The sequence below is a fragment of the Athene cunicularia genome, assembly GCF_003259725.1.
Source record: "Athene cunicularia isolate RWA chromosome 3 unlocalized genomic scaffold, athCun1 chr3_part1, whole genome shotgun sequence".
In the NCBI taxonomy this organism is placed as follows: Eukaryota; Metazoa; Chordata; class Aves; order Strigiformes; family Strigidae; genus Athene; species Athene cunicularia.
The window spans coordinates 77,792,497-77,810,706 of record NW_020799097.1 but is presented as its reverse complement, the minus strand read 5'-3'; the positions used below and the strand labels follow the sequence as shown (position 1 = coordinate 77,810,706).

Below are 18,210 nucleotides of genomic sequence, written 5' to 3'. Positions count from 1 at the left end.
ATATAAAGTATTTACAGGGAAAAATCTGGACAGCCAGCCATGATCTAAAAAGCAAAACTAATAAACTCAGCACCTCTATCACAGTCTTCCTTCACCTTGATCTAAAATTTCCTTTATATCATAAATATGTGCCTGGAAAATGGTTAACTTGTTTCCAGAAATATGAGCTTTGACTATGTTTCAACTAAAAGCTCAATAACAAATTAAGCCCCATAATTTTATCTGAAAACTGCATATTTATCCTAGCCAAAAGCATAACACCTTCAGTTGTTAAAAGCAAAATAAGCAGGCAATAACCATTGTTTTACTTTACTTTTGTTAGGTTAGTCCAAATTGGCTGCTTTTTGTAAAAAGTCAGTTGGGCTTTTATCCTCCCTTGTGACTTGGATACTTTAAACGAAAGTATTTATTTTTTTCATTAATAAAAAATCATATTAAGAAACCAACACAAAGACCTAAGGTATATGATCATATCCAGAAAGCATTTTAACCAAATAAATGCCAATGCAAACCAATAAAACATTTGAAGTCAGTGTTGTGTTTTCCAAAACCAGGAAGTTAGTATCTTGCAAATTTCTTTTTACAATAAAGTCCATGCATACATTCATTTTCCCGGAATATTTCATAAGGAGTTGTAAACATGAGAACAGGTTAGCGTATTGAAGGTTACTGTTTCATACAAATTAAAACTCATAAATTGGCACAAGCAAGCAGACACTGCTTTGCCTGTAAACATACAGATGTATCAGATATCTCTATGAAATAATTCAAAACCTAAATATTATCTAATTTCATCTTCATGCAATAAAATTTAACAGGTCAGAAATGGCCACGGCATTTTACAGTACAATAAATGGGTCATGACATTCAGAACATTATATGTCTACCATTATAGATCCCTGTTTTTTTACAGATCCCTGGTTTTTATCTCCTGACATATTTACTATCCCTTGGCTGGCTTTTCATGTGCTCCATTAGTTTCCTAATTGCATATATATATATATATATATACACATATATATATATGCATGTCTCTCTCTAAGTATCCACTTTATGCAACTGAGATCTGCCTAATGAAGCAATAATTCAGGAGATTTAAATGCATAACATACTGTAGGTCACTTCAGCATTTTAAGCGCTATACTATAGAAGAGAATTTGGCTAATCACCATGTAAGTAACAGTAAGCAGCCAACTAAGAACTATGGCAGCTAAGAAAATTAACACCCAAGTTAATACTTTGACCTTAGCTCACACTACTGTGCCTTTTTAAATTTTATATCTTGGTAATGGCCTCATTTAATGCTGGAATGTCATCTGGATTTGCAACCTCAAGGCTCATTCACCTTCCTCTGATGGCTCTAAGCCAGGACACCTTAACATGCTTGACTGCAGTACCACATAGGCTGTTGTGGTTCATGGGATATCATATTGCTCTCCTAATGCATTAGTTGTGTTGCAATAACAAAATGAAGAAACGGCTGACATAATTTTAGAAAGAGTTACAGTAAATACTCAAAGGAAGTGACTGCAGGAAGTCTGCAACAGTTTGACTACTGCAAACACACAACCTCCGGTTTATGGATGACTGCATCAACAGAAGCTCCAAGCTATTACTACTACAAAGAGTCAGGATGAAAACAGCACAAATCACCTGCTGTTGCACCCATGGGTGATCAAAGCTGGGCACCGACTGACAAGAAAGTACCTCATTTAAAAAAAAAAACCAAACCACATTCACATGCCCCTCTTGTTTCTCCTTCCTAGTATCTGTGAACATACTTTTGAAATTCACCATCAAATACTCACATCATCAGCTGCATACACCACTTTTTCTGAAAAGTTTCTTTGCCTGTAAGGAAGGAAAAAAAAAAAAAAAAGCCATAGAGAAAAAAGAAAGGTGTCTTTCAAACAGTAAATGTTCCATTTAGCTCAGGAAAGTCAACACTCAAAATGTCTGTGAACTACACACTGTCTGAAGAGTACCTTTCAGAATTGCTATTTTATTGTACACCATGTACATACTAACACCATAATTAATTGTGAATAAAAAACAAATTAAGGGGCAATCAAGCAAAATAATCTGCTTAAAAAAATAAATTTAGAACAAACCCAGTTAAGACTAATTGTCATGCAAACCATTCTATTAGTTTGAGATTGTAATGTGAGCTTGTAACAAGAGGCTTTCACTTTAGAACATTAAAGTGAAAAACACCGTCTTTTTAGGTATTTGTCCCTGATGTTGCATCCATTACTAGTTGAAAAACTGACTGGGATTGCTGAGGTATATAAATTCGTTCATGTGTGTAAGTGTTTTGAGAATCAGTCCTTAGTTTTACAACTAAGTTTTAATTAAATTAATTTTTGACATGTTAAGAAATGTAAGTCTTAATGATTGTTTGTTTGGCCCAGCCCATCCTGTTTTACACTGCAGTTCAGCACCTGACTGCACTATTCCATCCAGCAACAAAACCAGTGAGTGGGTTCCTTCCCAGGTATATCAAGCAGAGGTTAATGCAAGTTTCCCCTTCAAGCTCCTTGAAATTTCTTGTCTGCTAGTTTTGATGTTGTTTTAATTAAAACAATTCTGTATTTTTTTTTTAAGATTTGCCAAAAGTTAATAAACATTAAAACACTGAATGTACTCTTTCAGACTTACCAGTCAGTAAAAGTAAAATAAAGACCCAAATCAGTTATTTATTGATAGGGCAAATGATGTTACTGGTTTCTAGCCACCCACTTAGTTTTCCCGTTCTTTCCTTCTTTGTGTATGTTTCAACTTCTACCTTCTTTTGTGTTAGTCATCTATGGAAAATTCAGCTTGTTATAGCATGGACTTGCATCTAATCCCTCTTTTCCTTTTGGATCTTGGAATGTTTTGACACTTCAGTTACAGTAAGTGTATTAGAAATTAGGGATGCAGAGCCAAATTATACTGAAATAGAATAACCAGTGTTTGTGCTGACAGCAGATCTGTTCTACAGCATTACAAAACAACTGGAATGCTGAACGTATTTCTCTACCCACGACTTCTGACAGTTACGACGTTACTGTATCCCAGAATTTGTATAGGATAGTGAATATACTCTAAACTGATTGCAACTGTGTTATTTCTGCCAAGGCAGGGATAATCCTGACAGAACACCTATGGCTTTCTATTCAGGTGGACATACTTTTTAGAAAAGGGGATGAAATTGGCTAAAGCATTTTAGCAGGAGAAGGAAAATGAAACAGTAACCACTTTTTATGAGACCACTGTCTCCCCACTCACATAAAACAGAGGGGAAAAAAAAAAAGGTCAAGAACACAGGTTTTCTCACATACATATAACTATTGTTTTCTCTGTGTATTAATTATGAGTCAGCTAAGATCTAACACAGGCAAAACAAATTACCCATCTTGTGATATCGAATGTCCAGCAGCATTATCAAAAGGTAGTAATGGTCGGATCCTGCAGTGGACTCTGATATTTCCTCTCAGTTCCTACGGTTAGAATATTAAGATGTATTTAACACAAAGAACTGGAGAGGACAAATACACTGGAATTTATGAAGCAGACATTAATGTGTTTAAGAAAACAGGTGTTTACAACATCACGGTCTTAGATTCTATGGAGAGAAAGTATCAATATCTTTTGCCTTGAGAATTTAGGAGAAAGTACTTGAGGAAGTATGCACTTTTCAGAGCGCTTTCTGGTGCTGGACTGGTGTAGCCCTCTCCAAGTCTATATGGGAAAAAAAAATTTCCAATCTGAACTGTTTTCCCCTCTTCAGTTTCCTTCCTCTTTCCTTGAGCTTCTTCAGACACATATATTAACTCAACAGACAAGATTACACACTCCATTTCTCTTCCACCAGCTCTGAGGAAGATGTGGAATATAAAACATTTTGTACTTTTTCCTCTCCACTTTGTGTTCACATATAACTAAAAAGCCAGTAAGTGATTTTTCTCTGCAGACTGCTTCAGACTTCAGTTTATCTAACCTGGTGTTTTTCCTTTCTTTTTATTGGTGATCAGTTCTCATTTTATATTAGTGAAAACAGCTTGCCTGGGATGACTAGTGACCACTGGCATTAACTCCTCACTGCCTTAGAGAATATCCTTTCAGTACACTGCAAGACGAGGCAGAGTTTGGAAGGTAAGTACTTTTTAACAAAGAGCTTCATTATCCCAGGTAGAAAAACTTAGAAGAATTTTGTCTGAAGGAGGTTTGTGTTTCTAAAAATCAGGTCCTGAATCAGGCAACCCAAAACTAGTCATTTGGGAGGGCGGGGAGGAATAGTAAAGTGCAAAAATGAAAAAAATAATTTAATTTTAAGAATTCTAAAACAATTTCAAAAGCTGCAAATTTAGAGAAGAGGATAAATAAACTCAAGTTTTGGTTGCTATTCAAAATGGATGATACTCCTTAGCTGAATATGCTCTAGGAGTGCATTTGGAAGACACTTGTGTAAAAAAGAAAAAGGGGCTTGGGCTTACTGTAAGATAAATGTGCCTCAGCTAAAAATGCATCATATATAGACAGCTGGGGGAAGTGATATACCCACAAAAAGTATATTCATTAGTTGTACTGATGAAGAAATTACGGGCATAATCATCAGAAAATAAGGAAGTGTTCTGTCATTAAAGATACTTACAACTAAGCTGTTATGTAGAGCTCTCCTCTTTTGCTTTTCTTTCTCATATCTCTCTGTTACCTCTTGTAGAGACTGCTGAAGATCTAAAGCTTTTATCTGGAACACTGGAAGAAGAAAGTTGTTTCAAAGAACTGAATCCTCTGACTTTACAAAACTAATTTTCCAGTAGCATCTCATGAAATACAAGCAGAAACCTTTTTAACTTCTACCAAATTTAAATTAGGAAGGTTAGTTCCTGATTTACTAGACGCCTCTGAAAAATCCCATCCTACTACTTGCTATGGAATGGCTAGGCAAAGTTATAGATAATTACCACAGGTATACATATGAAAACCTGAAAAGCAATCAAAAATACAAGATATTTAAAGGCAGTTCATATATGTCAGTTTAGTTAAGAGTAATGTTATCTGCCAGTGAAGCCTGAAACCCAAACATGAAGCAACCTGCTTCTGGATGGGGCTGTGACTTGCAATGCTTATGCCATATTTGCAGATTATTAAATTCATGCCAGCTATCTTTACAAGAAGTCAATCTATCATTTATCCTCAGCGTCATTTACAGTGCTACTAATCCTGTAAAAGTGTTATAAAGTTCCCCCTTAAGATAGGTATATTCACTTCATGGGTAGGGATTCATAAAAAAAGACTGATCTTTTGAACCCCATGGAGTCTTCTTCACAAAACTGAGGTGAGCAGTATGGGTCATTACAAAAGCCTTCTAACATCAAAAATAGTTTTATCTCAGCCCAATTACTTTAACACTGTGCAGGCCTAAAACATACAGCCCAAAAGGCACACAACGTGACTGTAAACCAGTGTAAAAAGCAAGCTTTTAGGAACCCCAGTGGGAAATCAATCTCCGCAGCAATTAGTGAGCAGTTTGAGGACATAGTGTAGCAAGCAGTCAAAACCACAGTCTGAGAGTTGAGTTAGCTGGACAGCCAGACAGTAATGTGCTACCTTACAAAGAAAGGGACAGGCTTAAAAAGCTCAGTATGTTACACAAACCAGGTAACTTCAAGGGACATTTGGCTATACTACAGATTTGTCAGATCTTGTTTTTGCAATATCTATGCTGTTCATCTCCACCTCACTCCACAAGTGAATGCATGGAGGGGAAACATGATGTTAATAGTTGGGGAATCAAGGTCTAGGAGTTTCACTATGAAAAATCCTTTTCTTGCATCCTGTATGTGGAGTAACACTAGTATGTCTTGGTTTGGAGAATCACATGCAAATATGTTACAAAAAATGGTCAAAAGTGACTCACATTCACTGGTCCCTAATGATACAGTATTTTTCAAAATGTGAGTTTAGAATCCATTGATTATTTAAGTAATCACTGTAATAAGTATTTTAAATTTGTGTACACACTTTCTTGAAGACTCTTGAATAAGCAATAAAGTTACACAATAGGTGCTAAGGGTACTCTTCCATTCTTCCAGTGTTGAAAAAAAAAAAAAAAAAAATAATTTACTGGTTTGTTTTAATATTCAAGTGGTCTCTTCATGAGGACTGAAGAAGCCTACCGGACATTATAGATCCAGTTTCAGTTAACTTAGACCCTAATTTCTCTCTCTCTTTTTTTTTTTTTTAAGTAACTAGCCCTCCTATGGTGAAGATGACTGTGAAAACAGAAATCAACCTTGGGGCTTCCTAATTTGACACCAGGGCTTTTGAGCAGACAGGTGAAGAACTGCAATCTGTAGAAAATGAGTCAAATTGTTGCATTTAGCAGGTGATATTTTGCTATATGTAAGAGTGAGCCATCAGTTTTAATGTCTGTCTTCTGTAAAGCTTTACGTGCAGCACAGAAAAACTTCTTGACTAGAACTCCACAAGCAAGTTTCCTAATGTGTAAATTATTTCTGAATTTTTAATTTTTCTGACAGTGGAGCTATATAAACACTTATTTAACATTTTCCTAGTTTGCTGCTTGGCATCAGCTGCAAGCTATTCACAAGTTACATTTTAAACCATCGATAATCAGACTAACAGTTGTAGAAGAGTGATGGCTTGCAAACATATTCAGGATTGTAATGTTTCTTTAACTGACAGTCCTGGCTAAGTGGCCTTTCATTCCCTCCTATGCAGTGCTGCACCAGACCCTCTCTGTGCTTGCACAACTGCTTCCACCGTCACGTGGAGGTCTAAAAGCAATCCTTCTTGCAGCTCCCTGATCTGCTTTGATTGTCATCACACAAACAGTTATGCCAGCACAACAGAAAGGTCCATGATGGGGATGTGAACAACAGGAGCAGCATAATCTAGGACAGCCACGGCCTAGCTCAGATATGGATGTACAGCCGTCTCCATAGTTCCCTGGGATTCTCCACCCTAGAGAGAAAGCATTCTGGAATCACAAAGGACAGCTAAGTCACCAGGCTGCAGCAGCTTTCACAAAATGTCAGTAACCTGCAGCACCTATCACACACCAATTTGGACAGACTTTGCTCCTTAGTACCCACCACTTTGCCAAGCAGTGAGAACAGTGGTTTTCCCGCTCTGAAAATATGTTCTGTATGCACAGATACTGTTATTTTCTCTTTTTTGTAATACCTGCATGGTGAAGCACTCTAAAAAGTCATCTTTAATTTTTAAGTATTCCTACCCTTCCAGAAATCTGCTGAATGACTGCATCTGCCTCAGCAGTATCATTTGCAGTTAGGTGGCCAGTACTTTTTGCTAAAGTGATAGCAGCTTTGTTTATGAGGGAAACATACCTATAACAAAAGAATAATGAGCACTTCTCTCTCTCGGGAATAGCTACTATCTAAATTTCAGCAGGAAAGATGGCAATAGCCTGGTTTTCAGACTGTGAATAAATATTTATAGGCAAGGGACTACTCGGTTATTACAGGAAAGTTTTATAGTTTGCTGTGTGTCAACTACAGCCTTGAAATTAACCTACTTGAACGTTTCTCCTGTAATTATCTCCCTCATTTTCAATTTGTTTTAGAATTAAAGCGATAACACACATTGTTTCCAGAATACATAAATTGGACTTTCTGTTTGCAAAAGATTACATGTAGTTTAAGGATGGCAATTCCGACTGTCATATTTAAGGTTAACAATAGAATGTGCATCTAAAACATTTGACAGAGGAGCTCAAAAACGGCCAGACTAAAAGTGTAAATCATCCATCTAAGTACCAACACACTTACTTTGTTGTAGGCAAGGAAGACTCTCTTGATTATGATTTCATAGAACAATGCACCATGAAGTGCAAACTGAGAATAGTCAACAGGAATTTGCAAGGCCTCAGAAGGAATACTTACTATTTATTTACACCACAACAGCTCAAGTGCCAAATCCAAACCCTATCTGTTCGTTTAGCTCCCTGCTTCAATAAGAGAAACATTCACCTTTATTTAGGGTTGATTTTCCACTTGGGTCTTTTTTCTGTTTTAAAGACGATTAAACTTTTTCTCTATATGGATAATACAGTAATCAAATAAATTTTAATCATAGCTTAGTACATTACATATAGGAACAAGTTTTGCAAATACCCATCACTGAGAATGCCATTTGTTGCTATTGACATGAGCAGTCTCATCAGAATCAAATCAGTCCCAAAATTAAATATTTCAACCAAAAAGTGAAGCAGGAGAAAAATATACCTTTTAAATGGCAACACATGGATATCAGAGCATCACCCAGGAGGTCTGGTTATAAATTTGTGTATATTTTATTAGTTCACCAGGCTGCTAAACCTCAAACAGCATAAGCTCCATACATGTCATGTGCTTCTCAGGCCTGGTAGGGGCTCCACCAGAATCAAGGATATTGAAAGCAGGTGCAGAGATCCATGCCAAGAGATCCAGGCATAGGACCAATGCACTAAGCCCTCAGTGATGAGGGCAGAGAGTGTCAATGCACTGCACAGGGTCTGCTTTCTATGTACACATGAACAAGGGAGGTCCTGAACTCCGAAACAGTAGTTCATGTGGTGCTATTACCTACAGTCTGGAACTGGTTTTGATTTGGAAGTAAAGTTTTCTCCCAGAAGACACAGAAACATTAAAAATCCAGTCTGTCCTAATACCAGACAGTATTTTCAGAAATCTCTGAAACCACCTGAGTCCTTTTTGGGTACAGTCAAAAGCAGACAAATTTCAGCTAAAGCAACATTCTTTATTCAGCTATTCTTAGCATAGTCACAATAACAAGCTTGAGAACTTCAGATCAAAAAATACTACAGCTGAGGCAACTCAGCAGCAGTCTAATAGCAGCTGCAATCAACACAAAAGCTAAATCCAAATTTTCAGTCATAACCTCTGTAGAGTTATTTGTGCTCTAACGCTTCAGAACTCCTTGATGACCTAATGTGTAACAAAAAGTGCTGCAAGTTCAGTGACACGTTTCTCAGAAATCAAACTCAACTTTTTAATGTTAGCAATGTTTAACAATGACATTGTTGATGTTACATGTTTGAAATCTAAGTGCAATGAGCCTTACTTTGCATTGCTTCATTTTGCAGCTGTATCCCTTGGACTGCTGTCAAAACTTGGTAAAGATAAGTCTCGCTTTGACGCTGAAATTCTTTTGAAAGCTTAAGAGCAAATGAACGGAGGCTCTTCAGGTCTTCCTTAAGCCTCTTCCCAGCAAGAAAGAGAAACACATGATAAAGACACAAAACCAGCAGTTAAGGAAGAATCAGTATACCACCACCACAAATAATTTTGGTGAGATATCAGTCAGGAAGAACCCTCTACTTGATGAAAGGAGGTCTTCAGGAGTATATCTTTCAGCATGTTTAGAGGATTCTGCAACATATTTAGCAATGTCATTTCCTAAAGACTTCAGCCAGACTTTATGGATCCTTACCATCTTATGGTACATACTTTGACCATAACACAGTTTCAGATATAACCAAGTCTCTTGCTTATTTCATTAAACAAAGCCATCTGCAAATTGAACTTAACAATCCTTTATCTCACAGAGGCACTGTGATGTTTCATTAGTCAGCCTTGGTACAAAGTGTCACATATTCTGTGACATTTTATTTTCCAACTGTGTCACTGACCCAGAATTAATCAACTAGCTTCAATAATAAAACCGTAATCTAAACTAAAAGGAGAAAATCACTGCATTTCTTACACTCAAAAGCCACAGAATGTAACTAGGAAGTAGTTGTTTGGTGTTTGGTTTTTTTTGTTGTTGTTGTTTTGTTTGTTTTTTTTTTTAATTTTATTTTTTATTTTAAGTTTCAGGTATAAGATTACCACTAATCTAGACTTTTATTTGAAGAGCTTTGCTCTCTCCTAACATTCATTGATCTCTGATATTAAACCATCTCAATCCACTGGTATTACATCACAAGCAGTTCTGCCATTCTAGGTAACCTAAAATGTAAAACACCACTGCAAAATTTATTGAACAGAATCACTGTAATTAGAACAGAAAAGTTCAGTTGGAAGGGACCTACAGTGATCACCTAGTCCAACTATGCTACCATTAAGCTAACATCCTTCCATTTGTTAAGAATCAGATTTCTTTTCTGAGATACTTTTCAGTAATTTTATACAGGCATTGAGTGCTGTCCTGGGAAAAGCTGAGATTTGTTAGTGTCCCTAAAAGTAACTCACTATTCTATGGAGTAACTTAAGGAATAAGTACTTCAACAAAGGAAAATATTATGGTACTGGTACTGGGAGAATAGTCCCAGTTTCTTTGATGCAAATTTAAGACAACCTGAGTGATCATACAGCAAACTACTCCCTCTTGCAAGGTCCGCCAGAAAAGAACTCTTAGTCAAATCAATGGAACTTGCCAATGCTTTTTTTAAAGAATTTGCCTGTTTGGTTAAAGTACATCACAATTAATGTCTTTTAGGGGATTTTTAGGTTTTGATTACAAGAATAGTCAGCGTGGATATTGATATCAGCCTATACATGAAATTCTGGAGCCGCCACTGTTAGCAGCTTCTCAGGTGACTTTGCAGCCTATTGAGGAAAACCACTATAAATTTTAAACTAACTCAGGCATTGCTACACTTCACTGCAAGCAGTGCTGTGAATAAAATAAAGCCATAGATCAGGTTCTTATCTGACCATTTTGCAGGTTTTTCTATATTTCATAAGCATTGTAAGTGTTTAGGGCATAGATTATGCCTACATTATTACTAAGTGTCTTTACCTTTATTGCTCCATGCAGCTGGGTTACAACAGATCTCCTCTGCAATTTCTGCTGCTGGCCATGAGCAGAGTACAGCTGCAATACTTCGTTAGTGCTTCTTCCAGCCAACCCTTGATACTGTTTAATAAAGAAAGGAAAAAAAAAAATCTCCAAAAAATCACTTTAAAGCATTTGTTTTCTGTTGCATTACATTTCCTTTGTCCCTGTAAACATTTGTGACTCAACTATCTGATTACATGTGATGTTGTAAATACACGTTTTCTTTGCTTTTACATTTTTCTGAGTCACGTGAAGCACCTCAGGGTAACTGGCTAACATCACAATATTCCACTTCCTTAGGGTGGTAAACCACAGAGTCATATTAATAAAATGCTTTTGCAGTACCTAAAATTCCTTACTTATGCTTGAGATGGATCTAAATGGTTAAAACTGTGCCTTCACTTATGGAAAAGGGCTGGTTACATAGCTTGTTTAAGTGTCTTCTGGTAGCTAGACTACGTAACATTTAAGCTAAATTTTAGACTAGATATAAGGAAGAATTTTTTTATTATGAGAGTGGTGAAACACTGGAACAGCGTTTCGCAGAGTTGGGAATAGTTGCCCAGAGAGGTGGTAGATGCACCATCCCTGAAAATGTTCAAGGTCAAGTTGAACAAGGCTCTGAAAAACTTGACCTAGTTGAAGATGTCCCTGCCTGTGGCAGGGAGGCTAGACTAGATGAGCTTTCGAGGTCCCTTCCAACCCAAACCATTCTATCATTCTATGAACTACATTTAATGCAGAAAGCCTTCTGAAAGGTTATGAAACAGAACGAGGATGCACATACACGTGTGTTAACTGCTCAAGTCCTGAAGGAGCTGGTCACACACAGCCCCTGACCTGATGTTTGTTGCTCTAGCTTTCCTGCCAACACCAACTCTGTTAAGTCAGTAGAGTTGCAATGGCACAAAACCCTACTAATACTGCAGTAAGCTGGGTCTTAAGACATCAAATCAATTTTTAAGGGATGCGGAGAAGAATGCTTTCTGACAATCTAAAATTACCTACTATGCAAAAAGGAATTTTTATGGAAATTTTTTTTGAGATGTTGAATTCAAAAGGAAAATAGAAACAGTGCAACTTTCAGTATTTACAGGCAAGAACACAAAGAAGAAATCGCTGTACAGTACTTGTGAAACTCGGCAATATGACAGAATATGTATTATATTAAAAGCTACATTTTCATTGTTTACTCAGTCCTGGAACTTAAAATGAGCTGCAACTTCTTAATCTAGTTTCCCCTACCACCTGTTGACATCTATCATTCCTTAACCAGCACTAATAGCCTCTTTTTTTAATTTTTAGAATGCATTTTTCTCTGGCACAGACTTATTTCCTACTTTATTCAGGCCATAAATTCTGTGACTGCATTTCCCTGTTATTTAAATTAACAAAACATAGAAGAGTATGATGTTATGAGCTAAATTTATTCAGATAATAGGTTTGATTTAATGCCAATCATCTGATAATGATAGGTAAAAAGGAAACATTTAATTGCAGTTTAACTATGGATGACCTCTTGCAAAAACAACAATACAGTGTCCTGGAGCTGTTAGAATAAAGAAAGATTATATTTTCCAAGAAAAGTACTTTACTTTTCTGAACAAACCTTTTCACATGGCTTTTTCACCTTCACAAATCATGCATCTTCTATTTACAAATTCAACCGTAGGTCCTGAACAACTATACAATCCCTTAGAATTTATATATAAAAAGTTCTTGCATGGAAAAGAAATAGCAGGAAGAGATTTTTAAAAAAACCTCTCAGTTTTGTTACAGGCTTTAAGCTCCCACAAATTGAGACTGATTCTATACAATGTTCAAGTGTTCTTTTGCTCAGAGGATTTTCGAGACTCATGTTACTCAGATGCAGTATTTACAAACATGCTTGACAAAAATGCATACAAACAGTGCACCAGGATTAGTGCCTCTAACCACATGGAAAGCATATGTATAAGCAATTGCAGTACTCAAAACTTACTGTTAAATAAGCTTAAGCTAGTCAAAGCCTACTTTTATCATCTAATACATCTTCTATCATCTGCACAGGTTGCCCTTGACCCCCAATTTTTCTCAACATGAACAGCAGAAGTGGAATGGTCGATTCTACTGTCATTGCAGTCAACTCTCATCACTTCCACTATCAAGTTTATCTTTATTGCAAATGATGACTTGGTTTTGAGGTTTCCTCCATTAAAATAGTTTTAGCATTCATCAGAGTTGTTCACAGGCCAGAACTTGCAAATCTGTGCTCATGCACAAGAAGAAAAAAAAAAAAAATTTATAATCAGCTTTATAATAAACAGAAGTGAAACTGAACTACTCAGTGGCATTCTCCAAAGTGAAATCTCTGTTCTGCAATTGGATCCATTCTGACAGACTTGGCTTTATGTAGAGAAAGCTGCAGGATCAGGACCTCAAGGACTGCTAACAAAAGCAAGGGGCATGCAAATAGAGACACATTTCCAGATAGGCAAAAGCCAGTCTACAGAGAAAGAATCTGACTTCTTACGTTCAATAACAACCCTTACAATATACTGCTAGAATAATAACATACCGGGGTAAAGAAACAGTGGAAGTGCTAATATTCGTGATATAAGGATATAAGCAAGGGAAGGTCTATATAGCAAGAGATAACATTTCTATTAGACTCATGAAACCTACAGACAAACATTTACACTGTAAATCCTAATTTTGAGCTATTCTCCTAAATTTGTCTCCAAAGCCCCCTAATTCACGTCAGCCAAAACGAATCCAATTAACTTTTACAAGTTAAGAATGAGACCTCTGTTGACCCTGGTCAGTGTGAGTGAACTTGTTACAGCTCAATCATTCTAGCAGCTCCACCAGGAGATCTGAAGGATGAGTAGCTGATAGCTGAGGGCAGTAGTTTTTTTCACCAGATATGCTGGTGAAACGTTGGGAGATTTGGTGCAACATTGCAGAACCTTAAATTCACCTCATTAAAATTAGTACTCTTCTTAATAGAGATTCTTCAATTAAGGTAAAACTATTACATAGATGTCAGTTTAGCTCATGTTTTCAGATTGCTGGGACAAATTAACCAAGGAGAAGCAAAAGTCTTTTAAGTATATTTAAATTACCACCTGAATAGAAACATCAGTGCAAGGTTAATTGCAATGTATTTCCACAAATCATTCGATGTTTTTTCTGACGAAGGATGGTGACACTGTCACGGCTCCTCATTGTGTCTGTAGGAGTTTGTATCTTCCAGCACATTTTGCAATAAACTGAAACAGTGTGTATTTGGAGAAGAAAGCTTCATTATCTAATACTCAGAAAACTTCTTCCCACATCTGATACGTCTTACTGACTAGAATAATTTATTTCTCGTGCTTGTAAGAGTGAAAAAAAAATCAGCTGAAATACTTAAGGGTTTTGGTAAACATTATAAAGCAGAACAAAACCAACTGAAACATTTACTCTGAATAAATTACAGTATTCTTCTGTATACCTAGCAAAACTCATTTCAGATGTACTATCTGCTCCCAGTCAGTCTTTGAAAAATGTTAAACCCACTTTTATCCACAAGTGTTAACAAATCCACAGAGAGGGCAAATGGCTTTCCTGAGGTCACCCAACCATTTAACGTTTCAGCCCAGATTAGAAACTCTTGGCCAACAGTCTGTATCACAACTAATACTCACAGCTGGCTCTCCTCTAGCAGTGTAGATCGATACTCAGAATTCTCTAAATCTCTGAAATCCTACTTTGAAGACTCTAAACATTAACACAGGCTGCTTCTTGTTTCAATAATGGTCTAGAAATAACATGTTTCTGTAGAAGTATACAAGGAAATGAGGGTATCCAGTGTATGCTCTGTAGCTGACTTCTACAACAGTACCTTGCCTGTTCTAGATGAGTGTAACACTAGAGCTATGAATCACAGAACCATCTAGGTTGGAAAAGACCTGGAAGATCATCCAGTCCAACTGTTAACCTAACATTGACCGTTCCCAACTACACCATATCCCTCAGCACTATGTCAACTCTACTCTTAAACACCTCCAGGGACCGGGACTCCACCATCTCCCAGGGCAGCCACTCCAACACTTCACAACCTTTTCTGTAAAGAAATGCTTCCTAAGACCCCGTCTAAACCTTCCCTGGTGCAACTTGAGGCCATTCCCTCTTGTCCTATCACTTGTTATTTGGTTAAAGAGACTCATCCCCAGCTCTCTGCAACCTCCTCTCAGGGAGCTGTAGAGGGCGATGAGGTCTCCCCTCAGCCTCCTCTTCTCCAGACTAAACACCCCCAGTTCCCTCAGCCGCTCCCCGTACGACCTGTGCTCCAGACCCTGCACCAGCTGCGTTGCCCTTCTCTGGAAACGCTTGAGTCATTCAATGTCCTTTTTGTAGTGAGGGGCCCAAAACTGAACACAGGAATCGAGGGGCGGCCTCACCAGTGCCCAGTACAGGGGTCAGATCCCTTCCCTGTCCCTGCTGGCCACGCTATTGCTGACACAAGCCAGGATGCCATTGGCCTTCTTGGCCCCCTGGGCACACTGCTGGCTCCTGTTCAGCCAGCTGTCAATCAGCACCCCCAGGTCCCTCTCTGACTGGCAGCTCTCCAGCCACTCCTCCCCAAGCCTGTAGTGCTGCTGGGGGTTGTTGTGGCCCAAGGGCAGCCCCCGGCATTTGGCCTTATTGTAACTCCTCCAGTTGGCCTCAGCCCATGGCTCCAGCCTGTCCAGGTCTCTCTGCAGAGCCTCCCTACCCTCGAGCAGATCAACACTCCCACCCAACTGGGTGTCATCTGCAAATTGACTGAGGGTGCACTCGATCCCCTCGTCTAGATCATCAATAAAGATGTTAAACAGGACTGGCCCCAAAACCAAGCCCTGGGGGACACCACTTGTGACCACTCGCCAACCAGATTTAACTCTGTTCACCACAGCTCTTTGGGCCCGGCCATCCAGACAGTTTTTTACCCAGCAAAGTGTGTGCCCATCCAAGCTGTGAGCAGCCAGTTTCACCAGGAGAATGCTGTGGGAAGCGGTGTCAAAGGCCTTACTGATGTCAAGGTAAACAACATCCACAGCCTTTCCCTCATCCAATAAGCAGGTCACCCTGTCGTAGGAGATCAGGTTTGTCCAGTGGGACAGCCTTTCATAAACCCATGCTGACTGGGCCTAGGAGGACATGCAATAGGGCATTTCTATGAAGTCTACTCATAATGAAATGTCTTTCCTGCACTCTATGAACAGCCCTCTCTAAAGGATCATCCTAATTATGTCTATAAAAGTATGCCTCCAAAATCTACATTTGTCTTTTAGACATTTTCTCTGCAAGCAGAAAGCAACATTCCATATTTAATGCTTGCAGAGTCATTCTCTCAGTTTACTTTTATAGATTTAAAACAATGCAATTATTTAACTCTATGACAACTTCTAGTTACTTAATCAGTATATCATTATTGCTATCCTTTATCATTTGAAAAAAACAAAACAAACACAAAGAAACACTGAGCCTTAATCCTTCACAGTTTTCCCCAACAGGTAAAGAGGACAAAACCTGAAAACAGGAAGACAGATTTCAGTGTCTTTCTTTTCTATTATCATAAGAATTATTTTTGAAAAATAAACAATAAGTTACCTCTGCAAGCTTTAGATGAAGAACTGCATTTTCAGTTTCCAGGACAACTATTCGTTCTTCTTTGGTCTAAGGAAGAAAACCCATCCAAAACCATGAAAGCAAAAATGAAATAAATATGGGTCTCATGAATATTATTTCATTACGATAGTTTTCATTATTATATTTCTCTTTCTCAACCTTCCAAAAACAAAGACTACCTACCCCCAAACTCTTCAGCAGAAGCACATAAACATTAAGATAAACTGTCCACAAGCACATAAACTTTCCACAAGCAGATAAACATTAACATAAACTCTTAATACTCCTTTATGTCCTATACATCCTGCCATTTTGCCTGCTTGGGCAGAAATGCGTATGTACAACATTCGAACCACTTCTGCTTTACACCACCCTCTCCCGGCACTTTCCAGACCTGTGGTCGTTAGAGAAGTGCTGTTTTATTTATTCAGAAATAACCACCCAAACTTCCCTCTCCTAGGCTGCGCTGTCAGAGAGCTCGACGGTGTCGCAGGAAGGCAATCCCTCGGCTCAGGTGCTGCGCCCCGACACCGCTGGGGGCCCGCCCTGCCCGGCGGCGGGGCTGGGGGGCGGATCGCACCCTGAAACCCCGTTTCTAACCCAGCGCCGGGGGAGCTGCCTCTCCCCCACCTCAGGCTGCCTGCCGAGCCCCCAGAGGCGGCTCTACGTAGGATTCTCGCCTTAACGTTAAGCCTAGAAATAGACTTGTATCAGAAAAGGGCGGGAAAGACGGGCGGGAAAGACGGGCGGGAAAGACGGGCGGGAAAGACGGGCGGGAAAGACGGGCGGGAAAGACGGGCGGGAAAGACGGGCGGGAAAGACGGGCGGGAAAGACGGGCGGGAAAGACGGGCGGGAAAGACGGGCGGGAAAGACGGGCGGGAAAGACGGGCGGGAAAGACGGGCGGGAAAGACGGGCGGGAAAGACGGGCGGGAAAGACGGGCGGGAAAGACGGGCGGGAAAGACGGGCGGGAAAGACGGGCGGGAAAGACGGGCGGGAAAGACGGGCGGGAAAGACGGGCGGGAAAGACGGGCGGGAAAGACGGGCGGGAAAGACGGGCGGGAAAGACGGGCGGGAAAGACGGGCGGGAAAGACGGGCGGGAAAGACGGGCGGGAAAGACGGGCGGGAAAGACGGGCGGGAAAGACGGGCGGGAAAGACGGGCGGGAAAGACGGGCGGGAAAGACGGGCGGGAAAGACGGGCGGGAAAGACGGGCGGGAAAGACGGGCGGGAAAGACGGGCGGGAAAGACGGGCGGGAAAGACGGGCGGGAAAGACGGGCGGGAAAGACGGGCGGGAAAGACGGGCGGGAAAGACGGGCGGGAAAGACGGGCGGGAAAGACGGGCGGGAAAGACGGGCGGGAAAGACGGGCGGGAAAGACGGGCGGGAAAGACGGGCGGGAAAGACGGGCGGGAAAGACGGGCGGGAAAGACGGGCGGGAAAGACGGGCGGGAAAGACGGGCGGGAAAGACGGGCGGGAAAGACGGGCGGGAAAGACGGGCGGGAAAGACGGGCGGGAAAGACGGGCGGGAAAGACGGGCGGGAAAGACGGGCGGGAAAGACGGGCGGGAAAGACGGGCGGGAAAGACGGGCGGGAAAGACGGGCGGGAAAGACGGGCGGGAAAGACGGGCGGGAAAGACGGGCGGGAAAGACGGGCGGGAAAGACGGGCGGGAAAGACGGGCGGGAAAGACGGGCGGGAAAGACGGGCGGGAAAGACGGGCGGGAAAGACGGGCGGGAAAGACGGGCGGGAAAGACGGGCGG

General features: G+C 40.1%; 1 protein-coding gene across 1 annotated transcript in view; it reads right to left on the bottom strand.

Annotated features, from left to right (window-relative positions):
• KIF25 (kinesin family member 25) overlaps nucleotides 1-18,210 on the bottom strand; it is a 49,982-nt gene that overhangs the window by 25,599 nt on the left and 6,173 nt on the right. Inside the window, exons 2-7 of the mRNA XM_026844567.1 lie at nucleotides 16,429-16,494; nucleotides 10,774-10,890; nucleotides 9,094-9,232; nucleotides 4,637-4,740; nucleotides 3,394-3,482; nucleotides 1,809-1,851 (exon numbers count right to left, since the gene is read on the bottom strand). Of these exons, the coding sequence (XP_026700368.1) occupies nucleotides 1,809-1,851; nucleotides 3,394-3,482; nucleotides 4,637-4,740; nucleotides 9,094-9,232; nucleotides 10,774-10,890; nucleotides 16,429-16,494 (558 nt within the window). The remainder of the gene's footprint in view (nucleotides 1-1,808; nucleotides 1,852-3,393; nucleotides 3,483-4,636; nucleotides 4,741-9,093; nucleotides 9,233-10,773; nucleotides 10,891-16,428; nucleotides 16,495-18,210) is intronic.